The 13,572-nt window shown below is 40.7% G+C and overlaps 1 protein-coding gene across 1 annotated transcript in view; it reads right to left on the bottom strand.

Moving 5' to 3' along the window:
* The window catches only part of jag2b (jagged canonical Notch ligand 2b), a 47,940-nt gene extending 34,756 nt beyond the window's left edge, over positions 1 to 13,184 (bottom strand). The window contains exons 1-2 of the mRNA XM_053336523.1: positions 12,950 to 13,184; positions 11,884 to 12,204 (exon numbers count right to left, since the gene is read on the bottom strand). Coding sequence (XP_053192498.1) covers positions 11,884 to 12,204; positions 12,950 to 13,018 — 390 coding nt within the window. The 5' untranslated portion in view covers positions 13,019 to 13,184. The remainder of the gene's footprint in view (positions 1 to 11,883; positions 12,205 to 12,949) is intronic.
* Positions 13,185 to 13,572: the final 388 nt, after the last annotated feature.

Here is a 13,572-nt window from a genome sequence, read left to right as displayed (position 1 = left end):
TGAGAAAGCAGGTTACACACTCACTCTCTCTCTAACAGTCATATCTCTGCTGGTGTAGAGAGGTGGAGGGCTGCGAAGCTCTGCGTGTGAGTCGCCTGCCAAAGTCGTGTGCCAAGAGATGTCGCACTGAAGGCAAGGCATTTTGGCTGGCTGGTGTACGCCGGCTGTGCACACACACACACGGCCCATTGAGCATGCTGCTACTATGCCAACAGGGTCATTAGCCATGCACTTCCAATACAACAAACCCCTCCCCTCCCGGTGCTAATTAACCAGCGTGATCCGAGACTATGCGACACGTTAAACAAACACCGACGCATGCACGCTTGAAAAATGGGAATGACTTGACATAGATATCATAAATATGCCCACGTATTTACTTACTGTAGAGAGGTTAGAGATGGAGAAAATGGAAGTATCAGTCAAAATTTGCATGATAAAAAGCTTCAAAAGTAGTTTTTAAATTACTAAAGGTAAGTCAGCTTTCTTGTGCATCATCATGTGCCAAAGCTCAACTCTGCTGCGCTCTTGGATATCTGTCAAGTACATAATCAGGTGTTAATTTGCCCGGAGAAGAAGTCGTCTAAGAAGTACTAAAGCAACAGACGTGCTTCAGAAACATTAACGGGCTAATTCCTGATCCAAAGCAACAGGGCGCCTGACTGGAGAGCGATACAGCACCGCCTCCAGCCGAGCCCCATTATCATTTCAAACAGGTTCAACAGTACAGTGACAATTTAACTGCCCGTGTAATGACATGCTTTAATTACCCCCGCAAGGAGCCCCTAGCACCTGCACACCATTCATTTAACAAGAGGCAGGGGACGCGGTGGGCCACGGCAACACGCTACTTTACAACAGACGAATCAATGCCGAGCGACAATGGAAATACACACACATGCTGAGACACAACTCACAACTGCTCACTAATGCACCTGAGAGTTACGCCACATGTGCTGGATACCCGGCGTGGCTGCTGCTGCTGCTTCATCAGTCATTTACTGGAAGCTGAATCATTGTTCCAGATAAACAAGGTGTTGTCCGCAGACTCCAAACCCCCCTAACAGCAGTCTATATGCATTTATAAAGAGTGAGTTAAGATGTTTGAACTGTGCTCTTACAACGCTGCACCTGTCATAGAGTTATTGGCCTTATTTTAAAAGGAAATCTTTGGTCAGACAGATTTCCTGCCAAACCAACTGTGTGGCAAATCAAATTTTAATGATATTATAGACTTAAATATGGATGTGTCAGGAGCAGGTGTCCCAGGGGTTCCTTCAAGCCGCCTAACTCAACCCACAAAGTACCCAGTTTAAGTCCAATGTTGTAGCATTGCACGTTCCTCTTCATTTCCTGTCATCTCTATACTGTCAGCAATTTAATAAATGCATATAATGCCCCCAAAAAAGTACAAAATGATCCCAACACATTTGATTCCTGCAAAGCTAGTGCTGGGCCATGTAGCGGAAAAAATTATCACGATAAAATACTTGACTGATAATTTTTGAAGGCCTCTTTTTTTAATACAGACCAGGATGAAAAGGCTGAACTTAAACCACTTTATTTTAAACTGAACCCAAAAAAACTGCCATTCTTTTTTAAATCAACAATTATCACCAACATACCTGTTAAATGGTTGGCTGTTTGCATGTAGCACGCTCCATTATCAAGGGATATGATAGGCTGTTTATGAGCCAGGTAGGAAGTACTGTCCACTTGGTCTTGGTTTGTCCAGTCAACCAAACTTTGTGTATTTGCTACGTGTCTTCATGGTGTTTTACATTTACTGCAAACCGCCATTAAGTTCCACTGAACTATTTTTTTGCACATCGCTATGGTTTTATTGTCTAGGCCTAACATCGGCTCAATTTTGGCCTCAGATATTACAGAGATGAACCTACTCAGGCAGGCATCTTTGACATACTTATGAATGTACCATCACCTGCAACATCACAACCACTCCTAATGAACATCCTTTTTACTATACCAGTCAACACATGTGATCAGCTTCAAAATACAGAATCTATACAAAATCAGCTCAAAGTTATCTGCAATTTAAATTTGTTTGCTTCATTTTGCATAAAAGTGGGAGCATATTCCCTGCATTGACCGTATTGACATATTGTGGGTTTCCCTGCAGAGGATACAGTACTGTGGTTATTATGGTATAGTTCCTCAGCTTCTTTACACAAGGTCATCATGCACCTGTTTTAATAACTCTACTGAAACTATAATATAAATGTGACAATAGCCCCTCAGACTTCCTTTCTTGAACCGGCTGTTAAGCTACATCCAACTTACTATAGGAAGTGCATTGTATTTCTGTTGGGACGGTTTCCATGACAGCCCATAACCACTCTGAATGCTGGTTTACACATTCAAAAATGATGAAGCCACTTGGTCCATGATGGTTTGCACTTAGCCATCGACCTGAGCAAGAATAGAGAGTCTATTTCCATACACTGCGGCTACAGGATACGTCACATCCATTTAGCTTTTGAATGCCTCAGCCGGTAGCATGCAAAAAAAAAAAAAAGGGGGTGGGGGGGGTGCTATCATGAATTGCTGGCCTCAATTCACAATCGCTTTCATCTAAAATTAGATACTTAACAATGAGTGATTACTGTATTGTGATAGCTGCTGGTTAGCTGGAAGGCTAAAAAGACACTAACAAAAGTTGGAGTTGTAAATGCCTAACCTCAGAACAACTGTTGAACTAAATGAACAACCAGATATAGGATGGACTGGCAGCTTCGCAAGCTAACTAGGTAAGGAGGACAGTTGCACAGGGAAACTGGTGCATTTTGGCACAGGCAGAAATGTGCCCAAAATTAGTAGAAAGTCACTGGAACTGCTGACACATGGAGCAGTGTTAATAAGTCTTTCACAAGATCACAGAAAGTCAAAAATGGAAATATATATAAAAAGAATTTGATTTGATGTTGTGAAACTTGACCAACATTTATGAAAAACAGTGAAAATACTTGAAGCCAACAATAAGAAACAGATTCCTCAACAAAACAGCTGATTCATTGACCCCTCCCTCACCCCCAACAACAACCAAAAAACCAAGATTCATCACTGGACTGATCTGTCCAACATTAATGGACACAATACAAACTAAAAACATCCTCCTGAGGCAGCCTTTGAATGTTATAAATCCTAAAAGCAGTTATTAACCACTTAGATAATACAAAATCCACTTGTGTACCCTTCTTGTGAGATCCTAGAAACAACAAAACAAAATGTTCTCAGAGGAAATCCCTGTAGTCTCCTCCTCCACACAGTAACACAGATCCATTTAATATTAAGAATGTAGTCAGAGTCAGATGGCGATGACAGAGGGCTTCCACAGGGCAGCTGTCCATATCACACAGTCAATACTACACTGCATCTTTGTTGATGAGCAAAGTGACAACACAGATGTCAGACTTGTAAAAGTCTCTGACGACAGGCAGCGGTACGCAAGACTTGTAAAACACAATGTGCAGTGTCTGAAGGGGAGGGCCTGGTTAGGGAGAAATCAGGGCAAGAGTGATGATGATTATTTCAATTCCGTTACCTTCTCTGACTACACACATACTGGTGGATATGAGAGACAATTAATCTGGAACAGAAGTTAATGAGTGAAAGGGGGCATTAAAGAGACAGGAGCTAAAACGGCCTGTTTCAGACATAGGCTGAACTAATGGGCTACATAAAGAGACAGTATAAGATTTTTTATTTTTTTTTTAACTGTTAATTATGCAAAGATATTCCATTAAAGCCTCAGAATAAGAAGGAATAAGAAGCCAAAATATATTTTATTGTTCATGACTAATCATTTCTATCATCACATAACACAAATGACAAAGATTGGAAACTTCACTGGGAATGTAATAATTAAGAATTACTATAAAAAAAATTAAAAACACATACAATTAAAAAACATATGGACATATATTAAACTTGAATTAAGAGAGGATCAAATCTACATAAAATATTGCCTACATAACTTCAAACTTTTTTTTTTTTTAAATATTGGTGCATATCGGCTGAGCAATATATCTTAAGGGCTCCAATTTCTTCATGGCTTTGTGTAATAAAGAGGCAGTTTTAATAAGTTATCAGTAGTGAAAAAACAAATTCGAACATGTATTTCATATAAAATCTGAACAATAAAAAAAAATAAAAATCTTAGAAGGAGGCGTACCACAATAATAAGTTCAGACATGTTTCATACAGTCTTTCTTATTGAAGCTATCAGATAGCTGTTTCTGTCTCTGAGCACGCTAACCCTAACCACAGTTCATCCCAGAGGATTCCTCTCACATGTTGCTTAATTAGGGAGCTGAAAACAATCTCGAGAAATCAAAAATGGCTGAAATACATTTACAGAGCCTAAGCAGCACTTTTGGAGAACAGAGGGCTCTTGGAAAAAGCTGACATTTCACCTTGGGAGTTCTGGCTGACTGACTAATTGCATAATCAATACAGAGCTGGGCTGAATCACAGGTGAGACTCGTGTGAGTGGCTTTACCACAAAAGAGGATGGATGGGGGAGGGAGTCACAGCAAGGAAGGATAATTGTTTACTAGAGGCCTATGTAGCCGTCTCCTAGCAACAGCTCTGACAAGCTCTGTATCAGGTGTGGCGAACCACGGCAGCCTCTGTTAGCCTTTGGTACTGTGAGTGTGTATTCATCCGAAATATAGCTACTTAACTGCTGTCTCAGGCGGAGACGAGAGGAGAGGGAGGAAGGGGGAAAGACACACTAAAGCCACTACTAAAGCGTCTGTCCTACTTCTTTCTAATATTAAGCACTACACTGTGTCTGTACAGTGTCCCAATTCTTATTTCGCCCCCCCCTCTTCACACAGAGCTCAGATCTTGTTTTCTCATTAGCATGAAGTGCAAGCGTTAGCATGGAAGACAACCAGAAACAACAATAACACGAGACAGAGACAGCTGACTTGATACGCTTTTGTGAAAATTTCCGAAATTTAGTAAAATCTCAAAGGGTACAGCACGCACACATATGAAAAAGAGCTTAAAAACAAGCACCCTGTAGGTCGTCTTTTGTTACCATTAGAACGTTTGACACTAAATAAGCATTCAAGCCTGATGTATTTATGAACATGTTAATCAAATAGAAAAAAAGTCCTACCTGAAGACAGAGCTCTGGACCAACTTTCTGTCATTCATGCTAAATTGCTGCCTGGATCAACATACAGGGTGGGTGATACTGGTGAATGTTCTCAGCTACTTCAGCACAAACATAGATGTTCTGCAACATTTAGCACATTCAAATAACTGTACTCTTAAATCTATAGACGGACAATATCCCCATTACAGCAAAGGTCATCCATCTGACGTATCCCTGCAAACTAAGGGCTGGATAGTCAGTCAGCCTTTTCACCGAAATCTTTCCAAAGTCAAAAATGAGACCCTAAGAGTCAGTTCTTGCAACCAACTATCTGACTCACTTAACACACTAACTGGCCAGGTGTGCTAAATTGAGAAAATAAGCCAGTGTTTGAACTTCAACTTGAATCTGAAGCCCTCATTTTTCATGCTTCAGACAGCTACTTTCATTACTTTTTGCATGTACAACAGGGCAAAACACCACGAAGGCCTTGACGAAAGACTGTCCCGATGTGTTCAAGGTTATTCCCATTTATACAATACGTTGTTAAGACAAGAAAGACACAAAAAAGGACAGAACTTTTGTAGAGAGATCAGAAAAGCAGTGTGAAGCAGCCAGGAGGAGGTTATGATAGACTTTCTGTGTGCCTGTTTGAAAGTGGCCTTAAACACTGTTGTCTTCTGAATTGGGCGAACAGCACATTGTACAAACCGGTTCAGTCCAAGAATACTAAACCCTTAACACACATCCACCCACCCAGTCCAATCACAGTGATTCTTGGAAGTGATTTAAGATTGTTCCACATTTCCAAAAAAAAGGCATACATGGATTTAATACAAGAACAACATTAAAGGTAGACCTTTGTGTCAGACCTGGGTGGTCCCACACACGCACTCCAAGAACTTATAGCACTTGTACTTGACTTAATGCCAGGAGTATACATGCCTGACAGTAGCACAAAAAAACATGACAATAACACTGCGGGCGTATGACTTGCACGTGGCGAGCAAGAGCAGTGAGCCAAAACCATTCAAATTATTTGGGTTTGTTCCAGGAAAAACAATCTCGAAGATCCCCTCCAGACATGTTTTAAGATGTATATAAAATACTCTATTTTGAGTCAGGGTTAGGGTTTTTTCCACCAAAAAAAAAAAAAAGTATCTTGTTAAAATCCTTTAAATGGCTTCTACCTCTTCTACTTCATTAAGAATTCTATAAATATGCAATTATTTTTTATTTCTGAAGTGTTCCTGCTGGACACAAGATGTCTTTTACTTCACTGTAAAGTCCATTCTCTGCACTTGAGGCTTCAAGTTTCCACATCTCACTTTTGTAAATTGAATACTGAACGAGGATTGGTTCCACACTAGTTGTGATGTCATAAATCATGCTCGTAGGCTCGTCCCTTTAAGTTAGATTTACAATAAGCTAAGGGAAACTTTCCATCTTCAGTAGATGAAAGTGAAAAAGCCTTCTGGTGTCAAACTCTGCACATACATCATTCAACACAGTAAATCTTAATTATCCAACTGTATGAACAAGAAGAAAAACATTTGAGGGGGACTTTAAGCAAGTCTGTGCAGATTGAGACATAATGAAACACACAAAGGCGTGCATGAGCAGCAGACCAAACTAACCAACTTGATACACATTACATCCCTTGATAAAGATGTTTAAATTTCCATGACTGAGTTTTTTTTTTTTTTTTTTTGAGAAACTAATGTAATCTACAACTCCACAAGCTCCTGAAACAACCATTAAGCTTCTTAATCTTAATGTAGTCAGTGGCTGCTGCAGATCAACTACAGATCTGGCTAACTACATGCATCCATTTACTAGCTGAGTGAGAAAGGAGCTCTCATACATATCCAAGTTCAGACAGATACAGTTACAGGCAGGCTCACATCAAACGGACGTCCGGCTGATGTAGCTGGGGGGTGGGGAGGGACAGGGAGAGGCAGAGAAATTCCACCGGCAATTTCATTAGTGATCAAATGGAAGTAAGACGTGTCTCTCTCCCTCTTGCTCTCTCAGCTAAAGTGCAGACACAGCATGGGCCAACAAAATGGAAACTCAATCAGACGGTCAAACGAGGCCTTAACTTGGTCAGCTGGCTGCTCAACCGAGTGTTTGACGTCTGTTCCATAAGGACACCAGTGACTTTAAAAAGGGCTGCAACTAATGGTTATTTTCATTACCAATTAAATCAGATTAATTTCTTTTTAGTCGATCAATAGTTTAGTCCATGAAATGTTACCAAATGGTATTCATAATGTCACAGAAGCCTTCTTTTGTCTGACTAACAGTCTAAAATGTTTAGATATTCAATTTACTGTTATATATGAAAAGGAAAAACTCAAATTTTCAAACCATCAAATACTTTGCAACTTTGCTTGACAATTATCCAGATTCATTTTCTGACAATTGACTGATTAAATTACTTATCATTGCAGCTCTAATAGTTCAACATTTTAATATATATATATTTCTTACTTTCTGCCCAAGAGTTGAATGAATGTCGTGTCTGCATGATGAATACAGAGCTGGAGCAAGGACGTGGTTAGCTTAGCTTAGCATAAACACTGGAAAAGGGGGAAACAGCAAGCCTGGCTATGACCCAAAAATGAATAAGCCCACCAAAACCTAACCTACTTTACCAAATGCATCTTGTCTGTCTCATTAATACATTTACAGAAATGTAAAAACCATTCATCATTTTAGAGGAGTTTAACGCTATAAGTATTTCTTGCCGAATAGCGTATCCATCCACACACAACTTCCGTGCTGTATTTCCAGTAACTACAAACAAGTTGCCAAACATAATGAATGTTGGCTAATATTTACCTAGATATAGTTACAGCATGCGCCCCCTTAAACCACAAATTGTTTAGACATTTCTCTTTTTTATGTGTGGGTTTAAAAAAAAAAAAAAAAGATTCAGTGAGTTTTAGAGGTATTGGTAGGCATAGTTTCAAACTTTGGAGAGAACAAGGCTAGCTGTTTCCCCATTTTCTAGGCTTTACGCTATGCTAGGCTAATAAAGTTCCACACCACTTTCAAAGAAAGAAAGCAAATACGCTTTATTTCCCAAAATAAACTATTCCTTAAAACCTAAATACAAGTGTGAAGCCGGTAGACTAAAGCATTAGAGGAGAAAAATAATGACTAGTTAACAATTATTCCAGCAGTTCTGCTAAATTATTTCAAGAGTAAATACTCAAGCTAGTACATTCTTTAAGTTTACTCAAATCTCCTGTCTTTCTCACTAGCCAAAAAAATAGCTAAAAAATCCATTTCCTTTACTTAAAATAATTGAAATGAGTGAAATACAAAACAAACAACACCTTAACAAAATACTCAAACCCATAAGCAGAGAAAACTCCACTAGCAGAGTGCATTTACTGTAAATTTAAACATGTAAAAAGGAAGACAGAGTGTAGGCTGAGCTCAGGGGTGGCAGCAGCATCAGTCAGTCTCTTTACTGGCCTGCTGGCAAGAAAATCCATCACTAAGAATCATTGGAAGATTTCCAAAGAATGGATAAGCATCATGCAATCTGAGTAAAATCAGCCATTAGCAAGTGCATCACACTGGTGTGATGATAACTGAACCAGCGTCTCTCTCTCTCTCCCTCTCTTCACAGAATAAGCAGCTCTTCCCAGAAACGTGGGATGATTTTCATTGTCACGGCCCAACTGCACCACAACTAGACAGGGAGATGAAAAGTGTTCTTTGAGAACAGGCTCGAGTGTCAATTGAGAAAATTCAATTTGAGGCTCCAAAGAGTATTTTTCACATCTCAGCATTTCAAGGTCAATTTAAAAATCACTGCATGTGTCTGATTTTTCGAGGAAAATGGTTCAATATGGACTGCATTGATCTTGGAAGAACACATATGCCTTCAAAGCTGAATTTCTTGAGAACATTTGGTAAAAATAAAGAGTCTTACAGTCCTGAGTCGAACTTTCAAGTCAACTAACTTGCAAAGACTGGCACAACTAAGCTGCCATGTACAACAGAATTGATCAGAAACATAATTTTTTCAGGAAAACGACACATATAGACTGCATGTCTCATGATTTTTGGCACCTAATAGAAATTTTTACAGCTCTAAATAACATAATACATCTCACAAACTTTATGCTAAATAATTATGAAATAATCCATGACTTTCATTTTCAGACTGCTGAAGCCGGGTTCGGGGGATGACAGAAGAGTAAAGCCCACATTGGTTTCCATTGGACTTAAAATGGGCAGTTTGCCAGATGACACAGCCATATAGTACACTGAATCTTTGTTTCTTCGACAACGCCACAGCTAGTGACCCCGCCGGCTCGTTGTGACATCTGGCACTGGAATAAGTGTACCGTTATCAGCCCGGACCACTTAACAGAAAGACAACACACCAGAATAACCCTCTTCACCTCTGCCTTGAGGTGTCAGTCAATGCTTTGAATAAAGAGACTCCCAGAGCTCTATATCTGATGTGTTGGTGATTGTTAGATGTGTGATCTTCTATGCGTGTCATGTCAAATTAAATCCAGAAAATGTATTAGCTAACATGTTATGTGTTGCACCCACCTCAACACCTGATGGTCTACACAATAGTCTTACTCATTAAAGATAGCATATGTCCTTTACGGGGTGAAATCGCACCTTTGCCATTTTACCCTGAAGCTTTAAATTGTCAACACAGGCAGCTGTTGGGTGGACCGCCTCTAATGGCTGCGGGAAACCCTGAAATCATTAAGTACACAAAGACAAAACCTGGATCAAACCCATGAGGTCTTACACAAAAGACCACAACCCATATACTAGCACACAGATTTGCTACTTATCAGAACCGACCAGTGACAGAAATATAGTTTACTTCAACCTTTTACTGCTCAGTTTTCCCAAAAAAAGCAGCTAAACTTTTCTTATAAAACAGGACTGCATGTAACAAATGATTAACTTCCATTATTAATTGATGTACTGATTATTTTCTCAATTCATGAATTGAGAAAGGCCCCAATAACTAACTTCCACAGCCAATGGTGATACCCTCATATTACTTGTTATGTCTGACCTACAATCCAAATAGAAATATAATTATGATATTTAGTTTTTTATCATAAGGAATCATTCAGAGATTTGTTTTGCTTTCATCAATCATTCTACTTATAATTTTCTACTTATGCTAATTAATTTCCTGTACATCAATCAACCAATCACTCCAGCTGTACTTTAAAATACAATGTGCTGGTTTGTACAATAGTCCAGTTCCTTTAACACACTAGAGCATGACCACTAAATTAAAAATCTGCATGAAAACATTCAATTAAAAACAGACTCAACAGCATAATGTCAAACACCACAAGTGCATCCCTAAAATAAGAAAAACTAAAAGCGTGTTCAGTGCTACTGTACAAGCATTTTTAACAGCGTGGCAGTGGAAACATGCACGCGTTATTCATGTACCTAATCCACCAGCTATCACTCATCTACAGTCAGACGAGCTTAATTGCCCTGGAGGGGCCACCAGGGGCCACCTGGCACCCACAGCAGGAGAGGGGAAGCTGTGGGGTGCAGAAAAAGGGGGGGGGGGGGTGTAGAGAGAGGTGTACGGCCAGCAGTACCAAAACCATTGCCCGCAGGCACCATTCATTTCAGCTGAAGGCATGCTTCACACTCGCAGCATGTCACTCATTCATCGTCATTATGGAGAATTAATTGGGAGCATCCATCCATCACATAAAACCAGGCTACACTCCCAAATACAGTACATCCCATTCTAGTATAAAGAGAATATCACACATGTCTCCTGTGTGTGACATGAAAGCAAAGTTAAACCATTATAATTGCTTATGATAAACACACTATGTTCAACTTTTGCAGCTGATTTTTCTGCTACTTCTCACAATCATCTTCCAACTAAACTGGCAGCATTGAGCAGTGAGAACCCATCCTAAAAACATACATCTCATTACACCAAACGTCACTTGATGGATCATATGAATTTGCCCTTAACGCCCTCATGAATCAGCAAATGTCATGTTCTCAGGTAAACAGTGTCGCCATAACCGTCTCTCCCATGTGAGAAGTAGCAGAGTTCCCCCTCTAGGGTCTACATATCAAAGCATTTCCCCCAGTCTAATTACTCTATCATGGCCTTGGCAGGTGCAAGCTGGTTGACTGGAACAAAGCCAACCCTCATATATCAGGGCAACTTTAAAAGATGACCCAGACGACACTGCGAACCACTGTAGCTGCAACCGGATCCTTGTGAAGCATGCAGTCGTTTAACCGTGATAAGTGTCAAATCTTATAAAAAAGGACAGGATGCTACTAAGAAGCCGGTTTTTCGTGGGGTGCATCTCCTCTGCAAAGGCACAAACGCATCACCCAAATCCTAAGGAGTCCAATATGTTCTAATAGATATCAGCTTTTATGCATTAAAGCAGCAGTAACATCACACCTTTTATATCAGCTTCTTACTGTCAACCCTTGTTGAGCTTTTTACTGCAAAGACGACAAAAAGTATGAACTTTTATCCAGAAACAAGTGCTACTTGTAGTGCACTGGATGTATGCAGAATGGGAGAGTGGCTCCAAATCATCCATATATGGTTTTATGATGTGTCCCCCAAATATACACCAGAAGATGGACTTTACCTTGTCCAAATATTAAACATGGTTTAGTGCTGTGCTCTCCTGAGAGGAGAAGGGGGTCAGGAAACCCTTCTGTAAGGTATAACTGAAGCAATGAATCACACTCACCGGCCACGCAAACTGGAATGGGATCAAAATCTTGCCAGCCTCGTCGAATTTATTGGGGTTGTTCTTTGCGCCTTTAAAAGAAATCATATTTCCACCGAGAACTTGCGTAGATCCAGCTCCAAACCTGCAGGGGCCGGTGGTGGTGACCTCCACCTGGTACTCCTTCAGGCACACTTTAAAGTAAGTGTCGCACTCGTCTCGGGTGCAGCGCAGGTCCTGGGAGCTCCTGGATCCGTCGCAGCACTCCCCTACCGCCAACTCGCCGTTTACATTCTCCACAGAGATCAGCTGCAGCTCGAAATAGCCGGTTGACTGGGACACCTAGAAACAACATTTTTAAAAAGAGCAACATTATTTATACACTCATATTAAAAGCCTGGACGCTGCTTCAATCGGTGCGTAAAAATGGACAAGTGGCCAAACATTACGCTCAATTAAACCTCCATAATAAAGAAGACATTTAAAGATGGGAGGTGGATATTCCTTAAAAAAAATGATTTGTTGCACCATGAATGGACCACGTGAATACCCTACAGTTGGCAGGCTTGAGGTGGTGGTGGTGGTGGTGTATGTGTGTGTGTGTGTGTTGGGGGGGGCTTTCAGACAATCAGGTTACTCTCAGACGGGAGCAAAATGAACCGCTGCAGCAGCCCAATTGATGCAATGCAACTTACAACTTCTTGTTAGGGTTCAGGCCTCATGCCCTAAATATTAAAAAAAAAACAAAAAAAAAACGCACGCACGCACACACACATACACACACGCACACACCACTCAGCATTGTAACCAAAATGGAGAGAGTATATAGCTCAATTCCTCTGACTTCCAAACCTTGTCATGGTAACGTGATCACATGCTCCACAACTGACGGCTACGTAATTCAATTATCGATTAATGTGATGCGAATTTGCAACGCAGGAGAGCAAATCTACATCTGCCCACGCCCACCAACTTTTGACATTGCTCATTTTAAACATTTAATTTTTTTAATTTTTTTTTTTTTTTTTACGCATGCGGTGCGTAATTTCAAAATGATCTGTTTGAAATGAAAGAGGAGCCTTCTTACCTTCGTCCATAACGTCAACAGCAGGCACACTATTGGGAAGCAATTCCTAATCCCGGTGCGATTCCACATGCCTCCGATTAATTAGAGTGACATAGGAGGGGGGGGGGGAAGCGATAAGAAAAGACAAACAGCCGCGGAACCGGCGACTAGTTCCTCCTCTCCTGACATGCAAAAATACAATATTCACATGCGTGTTTTCTACGTCCGGATTTCACCGAGGCATTACATGCGTGTGTGTGTGAGCAGGCGGCGGATTGCAGCGCAGTGATGGTCCATGTACAGGAGTGTCCCTCCGTCAAATCTCTCCACACAGCAACTGATGTTTCGTAGCCACAGCCTGAGGAGAGGATGTCTGCTTTGATTGGCAGCTCCGCAAACCACTTACAAATTGGCCTGCGGGCAGTCTCTGAGCCAACCGGATTAAGGGGCGGACAATAGTATAATACCCCCAGCAACCCTCCTCCTCCTCCACCTCCTCCTCCTCTTATTCGTCCTCCTCCCCAAAACTTGAATTATATAGGCTTTCTATTGAGCTTCATTTGAACAAACCGCATTACAGCATGCAAACAAAAGCAGGGGTCCACTTTAATTAAACGCGCCCGCAAAGATATTATAATGAGCCG

Source organism: Scomber japonicus, chromosome 17 (assembly GCF_027409825.1).
Source record: "Scomber japonicus isolate fScoJap1 chromosome 17, fScoJap1.pri, whole genome shotgun sequence".
Classification (NCBI taxonomy): Eukaryota; Metazoa; Chordata; class Actinopteri; order Scombriformes; family Scombridae; genus Scomber; species Scomber japonicus.
Note: the sequence above shows the minus strand (reverse complement) of the source record. Positions and strands in the feature narration are given on the sequence as shown.